This window comes from Rosa chinensis, chromosome 4, assembly GCF_002994745.2.
Source record: "Rosa chinensis cultivar Old Blush chromosome 4, RchiOBHm-V2, whole genome shotgun sequence".
Lineage (NCBI taxonomy): Eukaryota > Viridiplantae > Streptophyta > Magnoliopsida > Rosales > Rosaceae > Rosa > Rosa chinensis.
Window position 1 is genome coordinate 51,690,480 of NC_037091.1, and position 27,553 is coordinate 51,718,032.

The 27,553-nt window shown below is 37.7% G+C and overlaps 2 protein-coding genes across 3 annotated transcripts; both read right to left on the reverse strand.

Moving 5' to 3' along the window:
• Positions 1 to 1,874: 1,874 nt before the first annotated feature.
• On the reverse strand, positions 1,875 to 6,812 carry LOC112195762 (alkaline/neutral invertase A, mitochondrial). Of its 2 annotated transcripts, none has more exons than XM_024335957.2 (6): positions 5,864 to 6,812; positions 4,292 to 4,457; positions 3,832 to 4,043; positions 2,914 to 3,407; positions 2,734 to 2,782; positions 1,875 to 2,520 (listed from the first exon to the last, which is right to left on the reverse strand). In XM_024335957.2, exons 1-6 carry the CDS (start codon positions 6,629 to 6,631, stop codon positions 2,203 to 2,205), a joined length of 2,007 nt encoding a protein of 668 aa, XP_024191725.1. In that variant the 5' UTR covers positions 6,632 to 6,812; the 3' UTR covers positions 1,875 to 2,202. The 2 variants fall into 2 exon arrangements, with proteins under 2 accessions (XP_024191725.1, XP_040373861.1); XM_040517927.1 differs by having other exon boundaries at positions 2,914 to 3,419.
• An 18,383-nt stretch (positions 6,813 to 25,195) lies between these two features.
• On the reverse strand, positions 25,196 to 27,304 carry LOC112200084 (transcription factor MYB108). Its single transcript, XM_024341098.2, has 3 exons — positions 26,969 to 27,304; positions 26,216 to 26,345; positions 25,196 to 26,125 (listed from the first exon to the last, which is right to left on the reverse strand). Exons 1-3 carry the CDS (start codon positions 27,144 to 27,146, stop codon positions 25,402 to 25,404), a joined length of 1,032 nt encoding a protein of 343 aa, XP_024196866.1. The 5' UTR covers positions 27,147 to 27,304; the 3' UTR covers positions 25,196 to 25,401.
• Between the last annotated feature and the right edge of the window lie 249 nt (positions 27,305 to 27,553).

Below are 27,553 nucleotides of genomic sequence, written 5' to 3' on the forward strand. Positions count from 1 at the left end.
TTCTCTCTTACATCTTCTCTCTCTCATCTCCATAAGAAAATGGTGGACAACAAGTTTATGCAAAAGAATAGCTCACAAACGTGCGGTTGTATCTTCCATCAGAGAAGAACATTGCAACGAAGATGGTAGCGTCGGTGGAGATGACCATCACCCATCATCTTTGCAAAATCATTCAGAACAGCCTTTGATCTAATCTGACCATGGTGGCCAAATGAACTACTTAAGAGTTGTAGAATTTATAATTTTAGAATGTAATAATAATGGCCAAATGAATTATATAAGATATGTGAAAATCATAATGCATAATAGTTGATGCTATGCGTGATGTGATGTTGATGTTGAATTTTCCTTTTTCTTTTTTTGATGCAAATGTTGAATATGGAAGATTTATTTAGTTTGTGGGTGGTAAAGGCCAAAGATATTTAAAATAAAATAAAAATAAAAAATAAAAAAAGGAAAGTAAGAAAAGAGAGAGATGAAGAAAGAATAGTTTGGACTCTGTGGTGAAGTGTAAAGAACAATAAAAAACAAAAAAAAGAGAGATATGAAAAGAAGAAACTTGCAGGGGTGATGACGGGAAATATTGCAATGCAATCTGACCTTAAGTTGAAATTTTATTTATTTATTTTTTATTTTTTTGGGGTTTGCTGTTTTTAAGAGGGCCATAATAGTAATTAAATTTTTACAAATAGCTATAGAGCCACTCAATTTTAAAAACTTGGTTGCCGAGAAAGGTTCCTCCCTTCTGATCTTATTGGTAGATGCCACGTAAAGTTCTCGTTTTTCTTCATCACAAATTGCTATTACTAAATTTGTGATCAAACAACCTGGTCCCTGTACAACTAATACCATGTCTGGGTAGATTCTCAAATGAAAGAAATCATTGTACAAAAAATGGACCCATATTGTTGTTTTTGGCAGCAGGGTATCCCAAGATGATATTAGAATTTCTGGTAGATGACCTACTTTGAGATCCTTCTTTCCCAGCTCCGCCTTCTTCTATGGTCCAGAGTCCAGAATGCGCCATAAATATCCCTCAAACCAAATAAAAGGCAATTGTTTTCAATGCTATTATATAAAATGGTAATTGAAAAATGAAAAACCTTTTCCTGTTTATCTGTGACTGTGAGTGCCCTAGACATCCTTATAGTGACTTTGATGCTGATAGGGTGATAGGACCAAAGATTTTATAGTAAAATACTGGGGGCGCACGAACCTAACCAAAATCGATCCATATCATTTGGGATATGATCATATGATGTATAAGCCGTCCAGACCAAAAAGAAAATGATTTCTAAACAGTATATACATATAATTGTATATAACTATATATATAGGTTACAGTTACACAACTAGCTAGAGTGGGGTAATTTCCTAGAAAAACCAGGAATGTGGCCCCCAAAGTGATTCCTGCAACTTCAGCCACAGAGAGCGAGAAGCGGGTTTAGAAAGTCTAAAGTTGAACTTTCTATTTGAACTTGAATAATCTCGGTTCAAATTGCATTGTCACTATTATTATGCTAGATTTATGGTTATACTATGAGGATTGATAATAATATAATATCATACATTAAAGGAGGGCCATCATCGATCTCAATTCGATACGACCCGACATTTGAGATTGCGACCCAAAATGATCAAGTTAAAGTAATCAAACGATAAAAAATCGAAATGGTCGGATGAATCTTGTTACGCTGAGGACCTGAGGTTTATAGAGTACAAGGAAGCTTGTCTTGCAGCTCCATCAAGGTTTAAATTTCAACCCCAAAGCGAAATAAAACGGAAAAATGATTATCAAGTACTGTGGTTTATAGAGTGAAAGAAAGCTTATCTTGCAGCTGAATCAACGTTTAATTTGCAACCCGAAAGCTAAATAAAACGGAAAAAATGATAATCAAGTAATAAGCCAAATGCTGTTCGACTGTCATGTAGTTTTTAACAAAATGCGTGATACATGAAATTGACAAATTGTCAAGCCCCTAAAGTTTCCGATGGGCTGAAGGCTCTCATAAAACTCGGCCTTCAAATAATACATTACAATCAGTCTGTACTTCAATGAATGTTCTACAGAATTATTTTTTCTTACACATGCTGGCTGTTAGAGAGAATTAAGTCAGCTTCAAAAATCATTTTTTTGAGCTTCGGGATGCACTTCTGGGGTTTTATTAGCTACCCACGATGAGCACAAAGATGTCCCTGTGACTAGACCTGAATCTGAGACCGTCGTGAACACTTCTTTCGACTGGTTTTGTTGAGGGCACAAACACAAGTCTCAAGAAGTTCATAATCCTCCTCCCAGAACAAGAGTGATGCCTTCTCGGGGTTCTCCAAAAGCATTTTGGAAGTTAGGTAACCGGCAATTGTCCATGTCTGGTGAAGCCGGGATTGCTTGCCTATAAATCTCCCATTTTTTGTATCATAATACTCAGGCCACTGATCCATAGAAAGCCTCTTCTCTGCCAAGGCAACTGCCTTTTCTGCTAATTCTGTCTTTCCCATCTTGATGCAGGCCAATGTAAACTAAGATAATACAAATCAGATAATTAGGTAGTAGCAAACGAAAATCATTTTGAAACCAATGAAACTTTGATAGGTTATCCTGTTATTCCCTGTACTCCCACAATTGTCTTTCATTATTTTCTTGTTCAATAACTCACAATTGTCTAAAGCACCTCCCCAAAAGTCAAAGAAGGATTATTACAGTATGAAGGAACTCTTTTTGTGAATTATTACCTGCCATAGGAGTGTTGGCCAAGATCCGCCATTGTGATATGACCATGGCCTGCAATTGGAGACAATAAGTGCATAAGCAAAAATATCACCAACGAGAAAAAGGTTATGCTCACAACCAAAAGATCGTTGAACATTGAGGATGACTAAAAGGAATAAAGAATAATAAATTTAGAGTCTCACGTATTCTTTGGGTCAGCACCAGTAATTATACGCCATTCTTCATACTCCAGAGCAGGGTAACAGATCTTAAGAGGCATTTGGGCCACGAAATCATCCCATTTGGTCTCCATCAAATTCAATATACCCTCATTCTGTTTCTGGGTTCCCAGAGACGATACAATGGACCAAAGATTTCCAAGAGTGAAGAACCTAAAATCCATATGGGCGGGTTGTAAATTCCCAATGAGGTAACCACCTTCCTCAGGAATCCAGTCTACTAACCAAGAAGGAATTTGATCTGGATAGATATTGAACTTGTTGATGGCATCTGTAGAATACTCCTCTGTCTTATAACGGTAAATCTCATTGATCTTCTTCATGTCCACCCAATAGTACTCTCTAATGTGAAAAGAAAGTGCACTAAGTCGATTGTTGACTGCAGCCACCAAATTTTTTGTTCCATCGTTGACAATGAGCATTTCACGGGAGCAGCGTAGAGCCGAGTAAAATAATGCCTGCAAATTGAGCTGTCAGAAGTTAATAGAAAAGCAAGAAATAGAAAGATAAGGCAATGAGAAGCAGCCAGAACAATGGGCCACATAAGAAAGCAAAACACATCAAAGATATACTCTATTAAGTTTCTTTAACAGCCAATAACTATCCAGATCCTTCATCAGTTAAAAAGGCAAAATGCATGAGAAAATACTCACCCAGTTTCATAGAACACCATCCTTACAAAAGCCTCTGATCAAATCCATTCATCGTGTTTGATGGTTTAAAAAGAATAAGAATACGGTTTTCTCCTAAGAAATCTTTGGTTTTAGCAACAGGGTGACTGTTTTATAAAGAAAAAACAACAATGTGGAGTTGTGGACCAACACCCAGCTCGGATATGACATATACAAACGTATGAGAGCATTATAACCAATTCCAACTTACTTGGATTTCAAGGGGGTGTCCATGAATACCCATCCTTCTGTCAATCATACAAGAACCATCGGTGACTAGCAGGGTAGGAAACATGTCAAATCCATCAGTTAAACACAGATTAAGGATCAGTCTTATGCCTGTCTGGACATCCACCCTTTCTTGTAATGTATAGTCACCAGTGATCTTTCCATAGGCTCTCAACAGAATAATCCACCACAATCCTGTCAAAATAGTTCAATTTTAAATCAGACTAATGATGCCTATTGGAAGATTGGCAGGTCAATTTAACCTCCTAATCTATATAATGCAGCACTTAGCCCATAATCAAAGGAGTAAAATAATAAAAGAAACAACTAAACAAAAAGGATATGCAGTACTTGAGCACCAATCTTGGGCAGCAGTGTAGCAATCCAAAAATAACTGATCTAGTACTTTATGCATCATAACTAGAGAAGTACAGTTAAAATACCAGAATCAACAGGTGCAACACGTCCGATGGCCGATTCACCAAAATCAGGATCTAAAACTTCCTCAAATTTTCCATCACTTCCATCAAGAGGAGCAGTCCTAACTTTGAAGCTTGCTGGCATCAACCCTTGCCCAGGGCTATAACAGTCGACTGTCTTCTCCCAGCTCTAACAAAACACCAAAAAACAATTACTTGTGTGAGATGTCATGAAAACGTCCAATGCTCAATGAGGTATCATATTACCTAAAACGTAATACAAGGCCATGGTAATTGCAATTCTCACAACACCACAGCATGTCACAGTGGTATAATTAAACTAGTTAAATTTCATATAAGTGGAATTGATGGACAGTCTAGAAAGTGTCCGAAGCTACTGTAGCAACACAGTTGAATTAGCATTGGATTGAAGCATTTTTCCCGGGAGCAGGAAGAATATACAGCATTATCCATATTAACACGTAACAATGGTCACCATCTGAAAGTAACTTTTGCTTGTAACTAACAGGATAAACCAGAACAATGCCAATGAAACTAACTTACCATTGTCATAAGAAACTTTGAAGGTAAAAAGAGACATCCGAATGTGATGAAGAATACAAGCAGAATATTCTAAGTTAGGATTTGGAAAGTAGTTCAAATAAATCTAGGTTTTATTGTTAGGATTCTTATAATTATTAGGATTATTTCTTTAGGATTCTTTAAGGATATTCCTAATTATTCTAGAATTATCTTATCCTCCCTATATATAGAGGCCTTTGTAGTCTTTTATTTTCAGATTTGAGTTAATAAAAATTGAAAGCTGTTGCTTCTCTCCAGGTTTGTGTGATGCAACCTAACCTTGGGTGTGATGCCTAGAAACCCTACTGGTGTGATGCTGGTAGTTTTATCCCTTTTCTTCTTAAGTTTCTTATTCTAAAACCCTTTTCTTTCTAACAATCGAGACTGCTGCAATTAAACCCTAGTATTGCAGTTCTTTTACTACTTGTCCTGCATCAGAATGAACACATATTTGACATCAATGGCACCAGACATTTCTGATCCCATTTTATTGAACATTAAATTCAACTCTAGCAACAAAGCTGAATTAGCACTGGATTTAAGAACTTTTTAACTTTTCTCGGGTGCAAAAGAATTTACAGCATTATCTTTATTAATACTTAACAATGGTCACCATCTGAACTTAACTGCTGTGCTTTCAAATAACAGGACAAACCAGATCACTGCCATTAAAACTAACTTAGCATTGTCATAAGGAAATTGAAGGCAAATAGAGATTTCCACATTGCTCACATATTTGATTAATGACACCACCAGACAGGTTCATTTGTTTATCCCACTTTATAAAAAATTATGTTCTGTGTTGCACATCTCCTTAAAGGAAAAAAGCCACTTGAAAGTTAAATCAGGCATTCTGACAAGCAAGATTACTCATAATTTTATTAGATATTAATCATATTATACATCATCAACTGTGACAACCATATGATCCAGATGGGAAATGAAAATTATACTTCATAGTAAATAATCAAGCTGCAGCGACTTTAAATATAACATTTAAAAGCCTGACATTACCTGTAACTGCAAAGTGTGAAGCAGAAAGTTCTTGACAATCTCAGCTTCTCCATTGAGCAAGAAAGCAAGTGCCGATGGGACAAAATCTCGAATAAAGACCTGATCATAATTGAGCGGCGTCTTGTCTGCTGGATCAATAGCAGCAAGAGTTCCCACCGGATTCCCACAATAATCGACGACTGAATCTTGAAGAAGTCTCCAGGCCTCCTTTTCAATTTCTGACAACTCTCTCTCAACTTTGGAGTCATTCAAACCCTTGGAATCACCTATATTTACATTTACATTTGCGCCATTAACCTCTACCCTAGACTCTTCTTCTTTGACCACATCACCATGACCTGTCTCAATCCTCTCTATCACCAAAGGTTGCATATTCAAGCCACCTTGAATATAAATACTCTCAAACGACTTCCCATTAACCTGACTATCCACCGAGGAGGTCGAGTGGTTCCTAAAATCCGACGCGACATTCCTTATCACTGAAACACCCCTCTTACTACCATTACCAACTCTATTTACACCACTAGTACAAACCCCAGGCCGATGACCCCAATCCGAATCGGAAACATTAAAACCTCTCCGATTCGGATCAATTGCACGTATGTACCCTAAACTCCTAGATCGTAATTTCGACAAATTATCAACGACTGCATCGCTCAATTTCGGTCCCTGAGAACCGAAAACCGAGGAGCTTCTGTAGCCATAGCCCATTAGAATTCTACAACAGGGCCTCATGCCACAGATTCCAATACAATTGCTACTGCTCATCCTATTATATATCACACTGATTAATTTTTTCTTCTTTTTTTCAAATTGAGTAGTAATTTAGGTATTTCTGCTTCTGTTAATCTCGGAAAAATTACAAGTAACAGAGCTTAACAATACTCGTATATATCTAGAAGAATTACTAAATGATTTAATTACTTGCAGAAAATAGAGAATGAAGATTACTTACAGTTGATCTGAGCGTAGAGCTTGAATGAAAGCTGAGAGAGAATGTGTAGAAATGCGGTTCAGGCATCGGGTTTTTATAAGCAAAAGGGGGAAAGGGGAACGTTAGCTCGGGAGATGCGTGAGTACGATAATACCCCTGCACGTGCTGGGGTGTTTGGTCAAAATGTCTGATGCGTTAAAGGGGGGTAGGACGGTCTTTGTGCTGTTCATTTCTGAAGTGGATCAGACAGTCGGTTGTGGTCCCCGGGGGAAAAAAAATGAGCGGAAATCAATAAAGCGCGCGTTTGCAAGTTGGGGTTTGTGAGACGTGGCGGGTTGTGAGTGGGTGATATGCGAGGTTCTAACAGTGACGGGGAAAAATCAGTTTGGGGACAAAAAAAATCTGAATAGAGCATCGGTCTGACGGTCTACAAAACGTGTGCCGGAGGCTAGAGTCCTTTGACTAGATAACCATGCCAACAAATCCCACACGTTTTTTTATTTTTTATTTTTTTGAAAGAGCAAATCCCACACGTTTTTGTAACGTTATTTGTAATTTACCAAGTATCCAACGGCAGCTATGGGCTGGGGAATAGTTCAACTTTCAAACTTGGTCAAGGCCTTGGAGTCTAAATTGGGGTCTATGTTTACCATACTAATTGGGCCTGAGGGGCATCAATAGTTCGGTTGCTTGGGTTGTTGGGGATAGTGGGCTCAACTGTGGGCCTTGGATCTAGCTCAGCTATCAACTATGTTGGACTTTGGGCAAGAAAAGTTTTATGTTCTAGACCTTTTTGCATCTCGAGATTCGGCCGGCTTTTGGATTTAGATCTACCCGGGTTTAGTTTCAGATCCCGCCGTTTCGCTCACATTGTGATTAGTGTCTTCTGGGTGTGTCCAAAGCATTCTCTGTATTGATTGAATCGAAATTTGAGTACCATGGTACTCATTATCGTAAAGAAGAAATATAGTTGCTACTCTAGCTTGTTTTCCACATAACACTAACCAAGTTACTGACCAAATCATGCACCATGTCACCTACATGTACATAATAAGTGCGAAGAATAACAAAATTACCTATAAACTTTACATTATCTCATTATCTTATATGATTGTTACATTACAATTTCACTAGACTTAATAATCTTTCTGAGAAATATGTTACATGTAGTGCATGTATTATCCTCAAAGTAAGCACTTTTTAAGAAATCTGAAATCAATTTGAATACCAAATGATGTGATAAATAACACGTCATCACGTGTGATACTCAAATTTGATAATAATATTTGGAATATCAATCATTTTCATTGCTAAACTAACTTGGGCTGTAATTCCAACAACATGGTCCATATCAAAGAAAACCCAAAACTTATTATAACAATCCCATGAACAAAACTGGCTCATTAGTCCTTTCGGCTTCTTTTGTTCCGGTATTCGACTTGTCCAATGGAAAACTGTTCAAGCTGTTTGATTGTGTATCAAGTGGTTCAGTGACTTCAGCCTTACAAGTAGCCCTCATCATTTAACCCTTCGGCCCTAAACCCGCTTGGCCAAGCCCTTGCATTAGGGCGGGCTGGCCCTACCCTTTCTCAAATAGGGCAGGGTAAGGGTTATACAAATGAAGTCCGGCCCTACCCTACGGCCTGGCCCGTTTGAGCCTGTTAGGGCCAAGCCCAGCCTGACCCTTTAAGCCCTAATAATTTTCTATTTTTTCTATTTTTTAAATATGTTTCTCTTTAGTCCATAACATACATCTTATCTCTTTTTTGTAATTGATTTCCTAAGCTTTATTTTCTTTAATTTTTATTTCCTTTGTTAAACAACAATTAATTTTGGGAGATTTAGAGAGATAGTTAATTGAATATAACCATCTTAACTAATATTTATAAATGTTATAACTTATAAGTTAATTCCAATATATTTATATATATATATATATATATATATTAAATATGATCAACAAAAAACAATGAGTCTTGTATTACCTATATAACCATTGAGCCACATTTTGAGATAAAAAAATAAAAATAATATATTGTTTTAGAGAAACGGGAATTGAGAGAAAATTGTTGTGTATTCTCATTGATAATAGGGGCATCTTTATATAGAGGATTACAATGCATAGAATCTTAATCATACAAAGAAATGTAATCATACATTGAATATAAATATTTAGATCCCTCTAATTAAACCCTATTACCACTAGGTCAAGTAATCTATGGTTTGGATCAGACACACAAATAGGGATTTACTTGAACACTCCTCCTTGTGTCGCCCAAACACGGTGCTTCTCTGGTTGCCTCGCTAAAAACCTTGTCGAGTAACAAAAACCCAATGGGACAAAAATAACCTCGGTCGAAGGGGAAAAAGAGCACAACGCACCCTTCACGTTTCGAGATTTACATGTAGATATCTCCCCCTGATGTCTGCGCCTCCCCCTGATGACTACGATCATGGGAGTTCAAATAATTTCCGCAAGCTAATTCTTGCCACATGTTTCTCGAACGTGGATTTAGGCAATGACTTAGTAAACAAGTCTGCCACATTATCTTCAGATCGAACATGGTTTATCTTGATCTTGAGGAGCTTCTGTTGTTGTTGATTGTAGAAGAATTTGGGCGATATATGCTTGGTATTGTCGCCTTTGATTTAGCCTTGCTTCATTTCTTCAATGCAAGTATCATTATCCTCATAAATGCTTGTTGGCTCATCTATGGTAGACTTCAAACCACAATTGCTTCGAACATGCAGAACTATAGATCGAAGCCATATATAATCACGAACTGCATGATTCGAAGAGGTAGCGACCAAGGTCTGCTTTATATACCTCCAAGATATTGCGGCTTTTCCCATGGTGAATACATAGCCAGTTTGGGAGCGACTTTTGTGTGGGTCAGAGAGGTACCGAGTATCAGTAAAACACTTATATCATTTTGGGATGGGGAGAGGGAATGTAGTCCATAATGTATGGCGTCCCTGGCCCTTGATGGGTCCAAATCCATCTTCTCTCTGTAGAGATAGAATAAGCTCATATCAATCGTACTACTTAGGTATCGAAAGATATCTTTAACACCAGTCCAATGGGGTCGTGGTGGCGTAGAACTATATCTAACTAACAAGTTCACAACGAATGAGATGTCCGGTCTCGTGCATTGTGCCAAGTATAATAATGCTCCTATTGCAGTTAAGTAGGGCACTTCTGTCTCTAGCACTTCTTCATCGTCATCTTTTGGACGGAATAGATCCTTCTTTGGATCAAGACTACGGACGACCATTGGGGTGCTTGAAGGCTTAATCTTGTAAGTATTAAAACGCCTAAGCGTCTTTTGGGTATAAGCTGATTGATGAATCAAGATACCATCTTCACGGTGCTCAAGTTCCAAACATAGGCAAAACCATGTTTTCCCAAGATCTTTCATCTCAAACTCGAATTTCAAGTGATCATCGGTTTCCCTCTCTTTAAGGGTGCCAATTATATTCATGTCATCGACATAAACCACTACTATTGCGAATCCGGAACTTGTCCTTTTTATGAACACACATGGGCATAGTTCATTGTTGACATATCCCTTACCAATCACGTAGTCACTTAGACGGTTATACCACATCCGTCCAGATTGTTTCAATCCATATAGTGAGCGTTTCAATCTAATTGCAAACACGCTCCGTGATTTAGAGCCACTTGATTTGGGTAACTGAAGTCCATCTGGGACCTTCATATATATTTGTATATCTAGATATGCAGTAACCACATCTATAAGCTGCATGTTCAGTTTTTCGGAAACTACCAAACTGACAAGGTAGCAGAACGCTATGACGTCCATTATGAGAGAATATGTCTCCTCGTAGTCGATTCTAGGGCGTTGTGAGAAGCCTTGCGCCACAAGGCAGAGCTTTGTACCTTACGATCTTGTTTCTCTCATTACGCTTTCTAACGAATACCCATTTATGACCAACTGGTTTGGTGTTGGGAGGTATTGGCACAACCTTTCCAAATACCTTTTTTTTCGCTAAAGAATCAAGTTCTGCATGGATCGCATTTTTTCATTTTGGCCAATCGGCTCTACGTTGGCATTCATCAACGGAGCGTGGTTCGATATCATCGGTCTCAATAATCTCACGCACTACTGAATACGCGAATACATCATCAACGATAATGGAGCTTCTTTCCCACGTCCCATGTACACTAGTGTAATTTACAGATATCTCTACGTTCTCAGGAATAGGTTCTGACATTGAGGCATCTCCCAATGATATCTCTTGGACATAACCATAATCCGGAACTTTCTCATGGGACAGATTTTGAGTATCGATGATCAAAGGATTTGTATGTGCCTCATTCGCTCTCTTTCTAGGGCGACTATCCTTCAAACCAATTGGTCTACCGCGCTTCCTCGTGGGACCTGCGGCCATAGACGACACATCATTGTCATTCTGGGCAATGGCGCCATCTTCTGGTGTCACAGGAGTGGCGTTATGTCCAGTATTTGGGACATCAATTGTTGCAGGCACGTTTGCAGCAGGTATGTGTAATCTCGTCACTTTGGCAACATCAAAAAACACATCAGGCAGAGTATCTGTTACATTCTAGATCTCGATTATTCTTTACAATTCAAGTTCAGACTGTGCGGTATGGGGATCAAGATGAGACATAGTGAGGACAGACCACGACAATTCATGTCGTTCATGTTGAACATCTGTGTTCTTATCTCCCCCTAACGATGGGAAGACTGTCTTATCAAAGTGACAATCCGCAAATCTAGCGGTAAAGAGATCGCCTGTCAAGGGTTCAAGATAGAGGACGATAGTTGGACATTCATAGCCAACATAGAAGCCCATTCGCCGTTGGGGACCCATCTTAGTACACTGTGGCGGCGTAATAGGCACATAAATGGCACACCCAAAAATACTTAAGTGCGAGATATCCAGCTCGTACCCAGTCACTAGCCGTAACGCAGAGTAAGATTGGGTTGCAGTGGGTCGTAGACGAATCAGCGTCGCTGCATGCAATATTGCATATCCCCAAGCAGAAACTGGGAGATTGGTGTGCATAACCAATGTCCGTGCTGTCATCTGTAGTCGTTTGATAGCGGCTTCTGCGAGACCATTTTGGGTATGAACATGGGGAACTGGATGCTCTACTTCCATCCCCAGTGACATGCAATAGTCATCAAATGTTTTCGATGTAAACTCCCCAGCATTATCTAGTCGAATTGACTTAATAGGATGGTCAGGGTAGTGAGCCCGTAGGAGTTTAGCATAAGTAGCATTTCAAGTGGACAACAGCGTGACATGCGACCAGCGTGTCGACGCATCAATCAATATCATAAAATATTTAAAAGGTCCGCATGATGGTTGAATTGGGTCACAGATATCCCCTTGGATTCTTTGTAAGAACGAAATGAGTATTTTAGGATCCTTTAAGTAGGATGGTCTCGGTCTCAATTTCTCAAATGAACAGGCTTTGCAAAATGAGCGAGGGGACTTAGAAGCAACCAATGAGGATTTTGGTTGGGCTTGAGCGTCTGTAGCGCTATTAGAAGCAAAATGTATGACTACATCACCCATCATGGTGTTGGAACCATGGAAAGTGGCATCCATGGCGTCTTGTTCATGAGGAGAATCATCCATGCCATCATGACCATGGGGAGGAGCATCCATGGCGTCATGGCCATGGTTGGCGCCATTTATGGCGTTGTCACAAGGGACTTGGGCGGCCCAGGACAGCAGCAGCGCCAGAGGCTGCGGTTGTTGCTGTCTTGCTAAGTCCGGGAATCAATTTTCGATTCTTGCATCTTCTCACTCTAAAGAATGGATGTCCGTGTAAAGTCTTTAGTATACGGATCATCATATCACGACTAGGATGTCCTAATCGGTCATGCCAAAGTCAATATGTGTCTGAATCCAAGAGATCTTCTCTTATGACATTATTGGATTCAATTGGCCGAATTGTAGTGACATAAAGTCCACTAGATTGACACATAAGCTTCTCTAAGATGCACTTCCATCCGCAATCATTAGAGGTAATGCAAAGGAACTCTTTTCAGTTCTCAGTATGCGTTTCCGCATGGAATCCGTTGGCTATTATATCTTTAAAGCTCAATAAGGTTAGATTTGCCTTAGGAGCGTAAAGAGCTTCTGCGACTTTAATCAAGGTGTCATTTGGCAATAGGAATTGGACCATTCCATATCCTTGAACTAAACCTGATGACCGAGCAATCATAGTCACAGAGGAATGTGTAGGCAACATCTCTAAAAATAATTACCTATGGCGTAGAATGGTGTGCGTAGTCGCACTATCCGCAAGACATCGTAGTTCTCCAAAATCCATTCCTAAAAGAAAAGCTCGTAATTAAAAAGGAGTCATGAAGAAAAGAACTCAATTTTTATTAATAAGCCAACGGGATTACATCATTTTCTCTTTCACTAGAGAAAATCTAATCCAAAAACTAGCTAATGCAAAACAATGGTAGTCGTCTAACTTCTTTCGGTAATTCCAACACAAATGTGACCAGGTGAGTAGAGAGATGTCGGTGGAGCATGGCTCTCTTAAGTACCACTAATCTCAAAACCTTCCTAGATATCACATTTTATTGAGTACGCCTACTTTGAAGAAAGATTAAACCATTGGCATCTACTACAAAAATAATATGGCAATTGCCTACATCTCTTGGAAAATAAAAAGATTTAATCAAAAAAGCCAGTTTCTGGGTCTTGATCCTTGAATCTTCCACCCTTAGATCTATATCGCCATCTTGATCTTCTTGTTCCATGTAATTTGTCTCCCTTGCTTCACGATACATCTTGTTTGCGTTTGCAACATTCTGGGATGCTTTACACGCCCTTGCCTAATGTCCAGGTAGTCCACATCTAAGACAAGCATCTTTATGGTAAGGTTCCCTTGATCGAGGCGCTTTAGAAGCGTTCTATGGACGGTTTCTTTCCTTGGTGGCGTCACCACCATAATCGGAGGCTTGGCCTCTCTCTCTCTTCACACGTTTATCACCACAGTTCCGTGCACGCCTATCTTGGCGGTTTCCTTCCTCTTTAGGGCGAGAATTTTCCCTATCCTTAGGGTTTTGCCCCTTGCGACCTCTCTTAGTGTCACGCCCCCAAATCCAAGGCCAATATTGTACTGAAATATGGCTCGTGAATTTGTGACGTGAGTCAAAACAAATAAAATTTTCTTCTTGAATAAATCAACAGGAAGTAAAAGAAATTATATACATGTTTGAATAGTACTTTTATTAGAAAACAAATATCGGTAATATATTTACATAACCAAAGTTAAGCAAAATTCGAATCAGTACAGGTATTCACTAGAAATAGTAGTAGAAAAATATTATTTTATCTAGTAGGTTCATCCCGTTTCCCCCAAGCATCTACTCAATACCTGAAAACAAGAAGGTGTAGCATCATGAGCAACACAAGCCCAGTAAATACACAACTTACATTCTTATATTAATGTGTCTTATAAGAAATCAAAACTAAACAACCAAGTAAAATGTACCAAGAACCATTTATATGTTCATACGAATTCTTAAATATGTATATATACACACACAATACACACACACATATATACAAATATATTCATTCATGTGAATGGTTTGGTAATAAATCACAAAGTCACATCTTCTTATCAAACCAACAAATATTGTAGTATTAATATGTGAAATAATCTTAAAGCAATACATGCTTGATTCTCTTTTTACTAACACCTTCACATATTCAAAATATTGATCACAACCAACAAATATTGCATCATTAATATGTGAAATAACATTAAAGCAACACATGCTTAATCACAACCAACAAATATTGCAACATTAATATGTGAAATAACATTAAAGCAACGCATGCTTGATTTTCTTTTTACCAACACCTTCACATATTCAAAATATATCATAGATAGATATTTGATCAATTTCACTAACACCTTCACATATTCAAAATATATCATAGATAGATATTTGATCAACATAACATAAGTCTTTTTTAGTGAATTTTCAGATTAACTGGTATCAGATCATAAATCCACGTGTTAGGGTCCATAATACCAAAACACGGGAAAACCAGGTTCACTGGTATCAAATCATAAATCCACGTGGTAGGGCCATAATCCCAAAGCACGGGTAAGCCGCAGCATACCAAGGCCACCACCAAGGCATGTATACTCAAAGTAAGCACCCTTCCTAAGAGTATAATAGTGCACTATCTGAAGGGACTAGAGCCCACAGCTTAACAACCACGAAGCACAATCACGAAGCATAACCACGAAGCACATTTACCAGTAATTCACTTAAGCACGGGGTTGTTGTAATCACCCGGCTTCACAATTATACTTTTTAGACATAATCAAATTCACAACATACAATCTTTATGAATTATAGATCGAAATATATGTATATGCACACACACATATAGATACATATACTTAGGAATAATCTCATATGAAAACATCTATAACATAATTGTATATCACAAATAAGTAAATTCACTAGCAAACAACATAATTAAAAAGAAGCTTATACATAATTGAAACCAAGTAAAATAGGTAATAATAAAGCACAAGCATTAAATAAGTAACTATAAACAATTATATTATAGTTAGTATAAACATTAAAAAGAAGCTTATACATAACTGAAATCAAGTAAAATAGATAATAATAAAGCACAAACATTAAATAACTATAAACAATTAAATTATAGTTAGTATAAACATTAAAAAGAAACTTATGCATAATTGAAATTAAGTAAAATAGGTAATAATAAAGCACAAGCATTAAATAAGTAACTATAAACAATTTAACAAAATTAAATTATAGTTAGTATAAACATTAAAAAGAAGCTTATACATAATTGAAATCAAGTAAAATAGGTAATAATAAAGCACAAGCATTAAATAAGTAACTATAAACAATTTAACAAAATTATATTATAGTTAGTATTTCAGTCCTTATGTCCAAATCCATTAAAGTTCATTCATGTTTCTCCGATTAGAGTCATCAAACTTCAAGATGTGTTATGTTGTCCATCACAAGTCCGAATTAGTCAAATGAGTACACCATTTCAAAGGGTTTTTCACAAGGAATCTAATGGAATAAGTTATGTAGTCCAAATCAGAGTGATATAGTCCAGAAATGGTGAAGAACCATAACAGTGCAGAAACCGATATTTTTGATACTGTCCTTTGATGTCTAAGTAATTACGTACTGTGTATTTTACCATTACTTCTCAAACTCTCCAGATCAGAAGTAGAGGTCCTAAGCTTCAAATTGATATAAAGTTTGTAGAAAATGGATAAGAAATGAGGGAGATATGAATTTTTGAAGTTGTGATGGCTGTATGAGATTTCCAGCAAGTTTAAAAGTTGAAAACTTTGATTAGCCATAACTTCTTCATTTCTTAACCTTTTTTAGTGATTCAAAAGCCTAAATTGAAGAACTTTTGATGAGGAATTTAATACTGTAATTAGTTTTGACAAAACAGATTTTGTTATATACGAAAATACTGGTTTGCAGTAAAGCAGATCCTTTTCCATCTTATCATTGATTATGTAGTTTGATAAATCTTAAAGACAAAAGAACATAAAAATGTATTCATGTACTTACTTAAGAAACTCAGGGATGAGGTGAAGATTTTGGTCTTGAATTCAAGTTTGGACTTCTTTAAGAAAAACAAAGGGAGCTTCTAAAGAGAAGAAAGGATGAAGGATTTGTGTGGGAACTTGAGTTTTCTCTACAACTAAGGGAGTGTTTGATCAATTTTGCATTTGATCTTCAAGCTTGTAAGAAGTATGATCAGATCATATGCTTAAATAGGCTAGAATTAAGCATAAAATAAGTAAGTGGCAAATTATTATAAGGTGAGTGACTAATTACTATTTAGGTTAAATGATTAAAATGATAAGATAAAATTAAAAAAAAAATAAAAAGAAAGAAAGCATAAATCCACTTGCTAAATATATATATATATATATGCATATATATATATATATATGTATGTATGTTCACATACACATCCATATGCACATTTACCCAATTAATAAGTAAAGAACTTTAGTAAAAAAAATTACAATAATTAGTACTAAAATGACATGCATCACAAAAATAACATAGATGAGAGTCTTGAGCTCAATAACAAAGATTTTTCAAATATAGTTAATAATATAGTGTTCTATAGTTGACACTAATTTTCGGGTTATTACACTTAGGGGCGCGACTATAATTAGACTCCGGAATTGACTCGGCTCCCACGGATCTAGAGTTATAGTTCTTCACAATCATGTTATCGTGCTTTTCAGCCACATTCATGGCACCAATAAGCTCATGAAATCTTGTGATGCGTTTAGTATTGACATCAATCTGATATTTCTTGGCTACCATCAATGCAGAGACAGAGAAGGTAGAGAGAGTCTTCTCGATCAACATCGTATCAGTGATTTTCTACCCACAAAATTCCATCAAAGACTTGATATGAAGTGCTTCCAAATTGTAATCAAGTTCGGACTTGAAATCAACGAAGCGAAGGCGATGCCATCTCACTTCTAAGTCTGGAAGCAGAGAGTCACGGACGTTGCCAAAACGTTGCTCGAGTTCTACCTATAGTTTTTTTGGGTCTTCCTCATTGAGGTACTCATTCTGGAGCGCGTTATTCATGTGTCTTGTCATGAGAATGATGGCTTTAGCTTCATTCGCCTATCTCGTAGCTCTATTTGCTTCAAAAGTAGAAGCTTGTTGAGGAGTAAGCACGTCCTGACTTGGCTCTTGGATCGTACTCAGGATCCCATCAGCCTTAAGATGTTGACGCACATCACAGACCCACTTGTGGTATCCTGCGCCTGTTGTCTCTAATGAAGCGAAGCTCAACTTATTCAGGTTACTCATCTTGAAAAACAACAAGAAAATAGGGTTAGTTTCGGAGCGAAATAGGCTACCACGAAAACAATAAAAATTTCTGAGCGTAGTCGCTTCCAAGAAATTCGATTCTAAGAGGGGTTGGATAAGATTGAAACAATAATGTTTGTGGTCGATCGTTTTATCTCAACAAACTCTAAGTTTGGAGGACTCTACAAGCTCCAAGCTTGGAGTGAGCACGAACCTCCACAGTTCGACTTTTTGGTCTCCCCTATGAAGAAGAAATGGGGATAGAAGAAGGGAGGTTGCAAGTCCTCGAGAAAAGAAGAAAAAGAATGAAAAACTTCAAAAGTGGGAACTTTTAGAAAAATTTACCTTGAAAAGTGGCCGGAAATCTTGACCGGAAAAGTTGATGGAGATGGCCGGAAAAAGGTCGCCGGAGGTCGCCAGAAAAGTGGCCGGAAATTGGTGGTAGACGGTGGTGGACGGAGCTAGGCAGGGCGGTGCAGGGCAGTTATGGGGGTTGTGCAAGGCCGTTGCGGAGGTTGTGCAGGGCTCGTGCAGGAGCTGTCGGCAGGTCTCGGCAGGGGCCTGTGCAGGGCTCTCGGCAGATGTCGACAAGTGTAGGCACATGGGTGCGCGTGTCTCGGCAGAGGGCGCGCAGGGGCTGTCGACAGGTCTCGACAGATGCAGGCACAGGGGTGCGCAGGACTCACCAGTTCTCGACAGCTTCTCGACAGGGCTCGCGGGGGGTAGGCACAAGGCAGGGGCCGGTTCGGATTTTCCGATGGCAGGTTCAGGTGGATTCCGGCCGGTTCCGTCGCCGATTCTGGGCTCCTTGGGACTAGGGCTTCGATATGTGAGGCGGCGGTTGCAGGATTTTGAGGGTTACGAAATTAAGGTTTTCATGGTTAGGGCTTCGTTCTGATAACGTGTTTTAGAAAAACGGGAATTGAGAGAAAATTGTTGTGTATTCTCAATGATAATAGGGGTCTCTTTATATAGAGGATTATAATGCATAGAATCCAAATCATACAAGGAAAGGTAATCATACATTGAATAGGAATATCTAGATCCCTTTAATTAAACCTTATTACCACTAGGTCAAGTAACCTAGGGTTTGGGCCAGACACATAAATAGGGATTTAGTTGAACATATATTTCTTTTTGTTAAACAAATTAAGGCCCATTTGGGCCCTATTCGGAAGGCCCGCCCAACCCGGCTCTAGTGGCTCAGGTCTTTCGGGTGGGTAAGGGTTAGCATATTTAAGCCCCGGTCTGACCCTAAATTTTGTTGACTTTGACTAGGCCCGACCTGGCCCGATCCTAAGCCCTAAAATTTAGAGTAGGGCCGGCCCTAGCCCGGCCCATGATGACCCCTACTTAAAAGGATCATACTCGCGTTCTCAACGACATATAATATGAAGAAGAAGAAGACCATCGAGAAAAGATTTCCTAGTTGCTTGACCCGTGTTTTACGTACGTGTGATTTGAGTCTAATGCGATTCCAGTCAAGGCACTAGGCTGGTAAGCTCACTTAAATCATTGACTAATATTTCTAACACACGTTCATTTTCGTTTGAATCCATGCTTAGTGTCGTGGGTTGATTATATCACCCATGGTATACATGAATTGAATATTATATCTTTGCTCTATTGTATAATTAAATATTTAATATTGGGTTAAGCGTATCATACGTATAAGTTATAACCCAATGAAAGGTTAATTTAAGTCAAAATCAATCTATTAATGAACTCTCCAATAAAATTTCATATGGAGTATCTAAACCCAGACATGCTTTTTTTTATCAAATTTAGATAATTTTTGTTTGTTTATCATCATCAACATATCGTATGTGGAAATCCCGTTCAGGTAGTCAAATGATCTTGCCTCAATTACTGTTTAGCAGAAACCTTATTGTGCGAATGAATCAATTAACGATTCATAAGCTTTCATCTGTGAGAATAAATACAAGCTAGTAATACAAATATATTAGTTGTACGTAGAAATTCTTATCATTTGTCAACGTTGTAGTTGTTTTGCAACTAAACCACGCTGACGAAGTGTATAATTAATTAATTATTAGTTAACACATTTGACATTTTGCGTTCGCCTACTCGTTTTTTTTTTTTCCTCTACTCTGATATTTCAAGTCATGAACTAGAGGCGACATCACTAATTAGCATGCTTATCTTTTTGAGACCATCAAGTAATGGAAGCGAGAATATCAATTTTGGCATGAAATTAATTAAGTACATTAAATTAATGAATCAAATACCATATTCTGGATTATGGCAATGCTTGTAGGAGAGCTCCTCCTCGCTAGAAGTTTTACTTAGTTTGACAAAGTTTATAGAATGTTGCTCAAGATATCAAAAGTTTGTATGTGGCCTTATCCAAATTATAGACAATAGAGGTCAAGAATATCGATGATATAGCTCCATATATATGTTACTACACGCATCTATTAGTGGGTTTAGGTTAACTTACACTTTCTAATTCAAATTGTACCATCATGTTGAATTCACTAGTCATGGTACGGACTGTCGAAAACAACTGCACATATATTGGTACACTTTGCTAATAATCGAAACGAAATACTTACCGGATAATTTCATTTAGATAATTTAGAATTATTAGAAAGAGACCTTATAGTATTTACGAGTTAGTATTTTAATTGTTATTTCTAATTTTTTATTGGACTCAATGATGGAAAAACTCATATATTTTATATACTCCGAAATGCCATATAATTTTCTCCTAAAAAACTCGAAATGTTTGTTAGGTTTATCGGATAACCACGAAACTACGTACTCGATACGTACATCAAAATAACTAGGTTTATGGTTCTTTCATTTTGCTTCTTGAAAGATATGTATATGGACATGAATGATGGCTAGAAACCCTAACTCAATTATGAACCCCAAAAGCTTAATTAACCTAACCAACCTAAGCCTTCGTAATGTGATTCTCGATAATTAAGTTTTGCTTACATATAGGATGATTGGAACAATGACATAATGAAAACACAATTATTGTAGCTAGTTCTTAATTATCAAGTGTGCATATATATCTCATATATGATCAAAACTAGAACAAAAACAAGGGCACTTACTTGACATGTTACGGGTTGGAAAGATATTCTATACATTTTAGGGCTTGAACCCATAAGCAAAAGAGATTACACAAAGAAGTTAAACTAATTAATCCCCCTAACAGGGAAACTAGTGGCTCTTAGGGCTTTGACAGCCTGATCGAGTTGGGAGCTGCATTTACATTACATATAGGAACCCTCGCTTTCAACACAAAAGCTTCACGCAAGGAAATTATAGTAGAGATAAGATTCAACGTCGCACCAAATAGCTAAGCATGTGTTTTATGACATGTATGTCCTCCATTTGTTTTGTATGGGGGTTGTGTGGTCCAGTTGTTCCTACGAATTAAAATCCCATGTGTGTTCTCAAATCTCATTCATCTGTATGAGTGTATGACCGCGTCTTCCTAGAAATGATGAAATATGTCTAAGCATGCTTGGCTAAGGTTTCGTGTGGCTGGTTGCCTATGAATATGATGAATTGTGATTAGCTAGCAACAGCAACGTCTGCGGCCTGAAACGTTCTCTAATTGAGGAAGTTTAAGAGCTGCTTTAGGGAGGGTGTCTTGTTTTCTTATTTTCATTAAGAAATGTGATGGGTTCGTAACCTTAATTAGCTAGGCTCTCATTTCTAATTTCTAATCTCTAATTTTCCAGAAGCAGGCTGCTAGGATCAGATTCATGAACTTTTGCTCGGACCATAAAGAAAAAGAATCTTGAATTTTGAAAAATGATCGTATTTGCCAATTGAATTGGCACTACCTTAATTTATTAAAAGCAATTTATCAAACAATCTAATTGCCTACCCTTATGCAAAATCATGCTATACCATTTCATGGTTCAAAGAATGTCTAATGAGGGTAATAATTTGGAAAATAAATGTTTACTAAAAGTGAATATATCTTTTCACTTGCTCTATTCGAACTTAAGACATTTAACTTTACAAGTTTATGTATTTGATCGATGAGCAACTTGTGTGGGGTTCACTCGCTCATGTAGGTCAGAAATACACGCAGTATATCTCCGCTTGTATGCTGATCATGATTCATGAATTGGCGTCGATATGTATGGAAAACAATGCAAATCTTAAATGGTTAATTAACAAATGACGGCTCCTTGCTAGCTAGAAGATACATATGCGTGGTACACATTGGATATTCAAGTCGTAGCTAGGTAGGGTTAGTTTCCTTAAACGTAGAATCAATCACATGAAGAAATAAAGAGCTCGAGCTGGCTATTCTTACAGGAATGGTCAATTAAAGACGGGCTTAGCTGAAAACTTTGAAATAGTAGCACACTCCTTTCTCACTATTGCTTTGATCGAGTAGTCCGCCCTAGCTTTAAAGATTTTTCTTTCACTATTACAACGTGGTGTGTATGAAGCAGTATATATTATACCCTAGCTCTCACAGAAAGAGAGTTCAAAATCGAACCGTATGTCTTGTTAACATTGACAACACGCATTTAATTTGCGCACCATTACTTTCGGCTCGAGCATCCCATGCATATATTGCAGACGGTCCGAGCTGAAAGCAACAGTACTCGATCTCCCTGGCTTTTCAGATAGCTATAAAGCCATATACACCGTCAAATCTAATTGACAATTATTGGAGAGAGGCTAATAACATTATATACTACAAATACAAGCAATCATATATCCCCGTAGGCCTAGTTTGGTGTGGCTGTGCTTTTAAAATAATCAGTTTTAGCTGTGCTGGGAGAATAATCGGCTTACAAATTAAGTAGCCAAGCGTTTGGCAAAATATACTTTTAAAAGTGTTGTGAGTACAAAAAGTAGTGTTTAAGTATTTGGTAAACTTTAATACAAGTACTGAGAGTGTATAAAATGACCAAAGTCAATCAGCTTTTAAAACCCCAGCTTATAGAAGCATGGTATTTGCAGCTTCCATAAGTTGCGTAGGAAAGTGTGAGATTGCACTTTCAGTTTTTGCTTTTGTTTTTCCAAACAGAAATAGCTGCTTAAATTATTTTATAAGTCATAATCTCACAATCATCTCGGGCCCAACTAGGCTGTAGAACATTATATATACCGGTCTATTCTCAACATATCTATAAGATATTATGGCGATCTATAAAGAGTAAGCAGGTTGTAAAAGTATGAGCATTTAGCTTACAACCGATTAAATGTGGTAAGAGGCAATATGTAAAGCAAGAAGTTTGCAATCATAATTTGAAATACAATATCTCAAGTCCGATACAGCCCAATTTACACATCTCTATCATTACACGTGAAAAGTTACTATTGTTGATCAATAACATGAATATATGATAAGTAAAAATTGTGAAATCAAGAGTTAATAAATCAAACATCTGCATTTACAAATTTTTTTTATAAAATTTTTCACACCATTCAAACAGTATAGCCCCTATATATTTCAACCGTACTCTGCATGCAAATATCCCTCTAAAACGAGCCTCTACATTTTGGTCAATTAAACATTCCATGTGGAGTTGAGAAACTTTTGAAATTAGAACTTTGAACGCGTAGGCCTTCATAAAAAAAATTTAAAGTTGCAAATCATTCTCCACTTCTCCCACGGAAAACAAATACAAAAATAAAGTCCTTGTGCAAGAAAGTAGGGGGTGGGATGGCCAACTGATTAAGAACCCTAATCCCCAGTCAACACCCGGGAAAAGACGTGTAGTCAAGCCGCCACGTAAGCCAGAAATATGGTCCCATCACTTGACTAAAACAAGTCCCCAGTGGGACCCGCTCAAAGGAGGCTCGGGTTACATTGAACCGAATCGAAGTGGAAAAAAACAGGAAAACTCAAAACGTGGCGGAAAGATAAGTCACGAAGACCAATTGGGCTCGATGGTGGCCTCCAGTTGTGCACTCAATTACGGTGTACTGTATAAAAATACCGACGTATAAACCTATAGATACAATGTTTCTGTATATCTATAGGTGATAGGTCATACGTGGACTTGTTTTATCGGGACTTGTTTCAAGGCTTGCGGCTGTCAGTGCTTCTGTCCAGGAAGCCTTATTCATGAAAGATATAAATCTTTTTTTTTTTTATAATTTTATTTAAGTCACACGTGGCAGATCCGTAACACTCCCCTATCATGGGACCACTGCGACGGCTTCTCGTACAGGCACGCGGCCTACAAAGATTCCCCGCCGCCATACCCCCCCACCCCCTTCCCCTCTCTAGTCTACTATTCCATCACGTTTTAAGTTCAGCTTTGCATTGATTTTATCATCTTCGCACGTGCAAACCTCCTTTTTTTGGCCCTTTCAGATTGATATCTCACATCTCCCCTCTTTACTACTTTCGTTTTAAGGAAGACAAAGTAGGTAGTAACGGTTAAAATTCTTGTAAACCAGTTCAATTGGTCTACTCAAAAGGTCTACTCAAAATGTCTTGAATTCAAAGATGTTGTTTTCGATTACAAAATTCAACTCTAGTTAGTGGTTGTTGTGTAATAGTTATTATAAATATTGTTGATTTACTGTCTAGATGGTCTAGACTCTAGAATTTGATTTTATTTCTTGTAACATTCTTTCAATGATGATTTAGAATTGAAAAAGATCGTTTTAGTTTTAAAATATTGGGCACTATTGAACACTACTGTAATGAACGAGCAAATTCACTATGTAGTGAATTATAATACATATTCTGTAACAAATTTTGTGATATGTATCTGTGATATTAAATGTTTGGCTTGATCTATATATATATATAATATTTAGATAAAGGTGGTAAAAAAATGTTCCTACTTTCTCCATAAATGTATTTGATTATTGAAAACAATAATTAATATTTTTCCACAGGGTTATCTATCTAAAAAGATTTGGACTATATGGAAACACGTCACACACCATATGTCTTGCTTAATGGGTTCTAATTAAGCACATTGTCTCCGTTCCGTACGACGGTAAACAAAAAACAAATGGGGAGATTTGGAATCGTACTAAGCCTAAGACGTGGCCTTGATCATTTAAACAAGATAAAGCTCGATTAGTTAAGTATTTAACTTTTGAAAGTTGTCCTTAATGGCTAGCTTAAGAAACAAGTCCACAAATCCTATTATACCACGTATAGAAAATCATTGCAAAATTCCTTTTTTGCCAATCTAGAACATTGGGGACTTTAATCTGGTTCAGGCCCCATGGACAACAAGCTTTCAAAAGTTTTGCACTTACTTAAATATATGTAACAGTTCAATAAGGACATGTACTAAGTAAAGATGGTGGAACCAATTATGCACTTCTTTTATATTATAATACGAAAATATCTCACACAAACATGCTTCTATAATGCAATCACATTCCGCGGTTAAAATGTAGAACAAATAGTTACTGTAAGAAATAAATCACTTGTTTGTAAATGAAATGTCTTGAAACACATTTAAAATTAAAAGACGACAAAATAAGAATAATTACTTTTGAAATCTATTTCAAAGAATGAGACCGACAAAGCAAGAAACCAAATAAAAGCTCAAATTACAAATTTCTTCACCCAAAAAAACAAGGAAGAAAAATACAAACCGATATTAATCCACAATTAGATCTATCATGTTCATTCTATTTCTCTTTTTAACTTTTGTAAATTTCTCTACAATGAATGTATCACTTTCACACCCCCCCCCCCTCTCCCGGTATTTTTTCCTTTTTTTTTTTGGTCAAATATTGCCGAGTTGCTGCTGTAAGAACCACATGTCGGATTCCTCAACGTTCCACAGATTGTCCGAAAAGTCCCCACCGTCCATGCCCCACTGGCCGTTGTTGTTTTGCTCCGGCGCCGAAGCAGCTTGAAAGCTATGGCTGTTTAGTCCTCCTTGATTGAATGAGTAACCAGATGGACTAGTCATGGAATCATGATAACCGACTTGGTGATGAGGATTGGTGGCTTGGAAGTAATCCAGAGCCTGACTACTAGGTTTATTATTGTTAACCGACATATTACTGTAATAGTCGGTTAGCTCCGACACCGGCGAGACCTGAGTCCCAAACGAGTCCGATGACGCCGCAGTGCTGGAGTTTTCCGGAGTGGTGTAACTTCCGGCCAAGTCATTGTTATTGCCAATGAGCGTTGCCTGTTGTAAAGCGACGTGTGCTGCTCCCGCGGGGGCTTGGAAGCTGTTATTGTTATTGTTGAAATGATAAGTGTTGGCCGCGGCGGTTGTGATAGAAGAAGAGGCTCCGGTGGGGGCGGTGGCGGCGGACGCGGCGGCTTGAATTCTCTCGACCAATCTCGGCATCCAGAGGTAGCGCATGGTGTCCTTGAACTGCTTGCTGTTGACGTCACACTTGAGCTGCTTTGCGTGTTTTTGCACGCGAGTCCTCCAGTAGTTTTTGATTTCGTTGTCAGTCCTTCCGGGCAAGTGCTGTGCAATTTTGGACCATCTGAAAATTACAGACCTTGTAACCTTTAGTTTTTACTAAATTTAGGGTTAATTCAAGGAAAACCAACAGAATCAGACTCTTATCACTTACCGGTTGCCCCAGCGAGAATGAAGCTCAAGAATGAGAAGCTGTTCTTCGAGAGTGATGTTGCCACGTCGAACGTCGGGTCGGAGATAGTTGAGCCACCTTAATCTGCAGCTCTTTCCAGTTCTTTTCAGACCTGGGTTTACAAATTGCAACTCAATTTTGTTAGACGTGTATGAAGCAAAAGCCAAAAAAAAAAAAAATTCAAATTTTGGTAAAGTTGTGCTCAAGGAGAAATGTCATTTTCTTTGATACTTCTACATATTTATCCTTTAATGGCTTCCAAACAATATAGGCTTTCATTCTATTTTAGAATTCTATAGTTCATGCACCATCATCATCATGAATAATCAAGCATATCCTCCTCCAAATCAACCGTTTTAAATAAATTTTGACACCCCCTTCTATTTCAAGCAAGATGAAGCTTTTCACTCCATCTAATTGATCCTTTTCATGGAAGCCAATAAGGGAGAACTGATAAAATGTTAGAGAACTGGGAAGGAAGAAGAACTCGATTGGCACTTTGGCAATTTTCACTTAATGGAAAAAAAATCAATTCCATGAAGCAAAAGAGAAGAGCACTAAACCTCTAAAAAAAATGACCCAAAAATACCAAGTTGAGATCAGATCATTATTCATTCACGTTGTCAACTTGTTCTTTGGCTCTTTCCCAGCTATAGCACTACTGATCAAACTAATTATAAGCAAAATAAAAAGCAACGGAAAGTAGAATTAAAATTGAAATTAAAATCATTATACCTGCACAGCGAGCAAGGGAGTTCCAGCGACCTTCGCCGTGGTTAGCAATGTAATTCATGAGAGCAACGTCTTCCTCAACCGTCCATGGCCCTCTTCTCAGGTCCATCATCATAGCATCTTCGTCTTCTTCAGAACTGTTTCTAATGATGTCCGATACCCTTCCTGGTTTGACATCCATTATTGTTGCAGCTCTAAATGGACACACTGATTGATTCAAACAAAAAGCCTCTGATTGATTGCTTCCCTTAGAGAGAGTAGATAGAGAGATTAGAGAGAGAGAGAGAGAGATGGAGGAAAAGACAGAGAGATATAGTTGGATGGATGTACGGGAAAGATAGAGAGAGGGTTTGCTTTTATAGATGCATAAACGGGTTTAGTTAAGCATGTGAGAGAGATAGGATAGGAGGAGGACTATTGGACTTAGGGGGGAGAACAAATTAAAGCCGCAATGGGGACTTGGGGCCTTGGAGGTTTAATTTACAAATTAATTGGGTTGATTAAAGTAATCACACACTTAAGCTTGTTGGTAATTATTTATAGTTAGAAAGAGGGCTTTCGAGTTTGACGCTTTGACTTTTCCCTCCC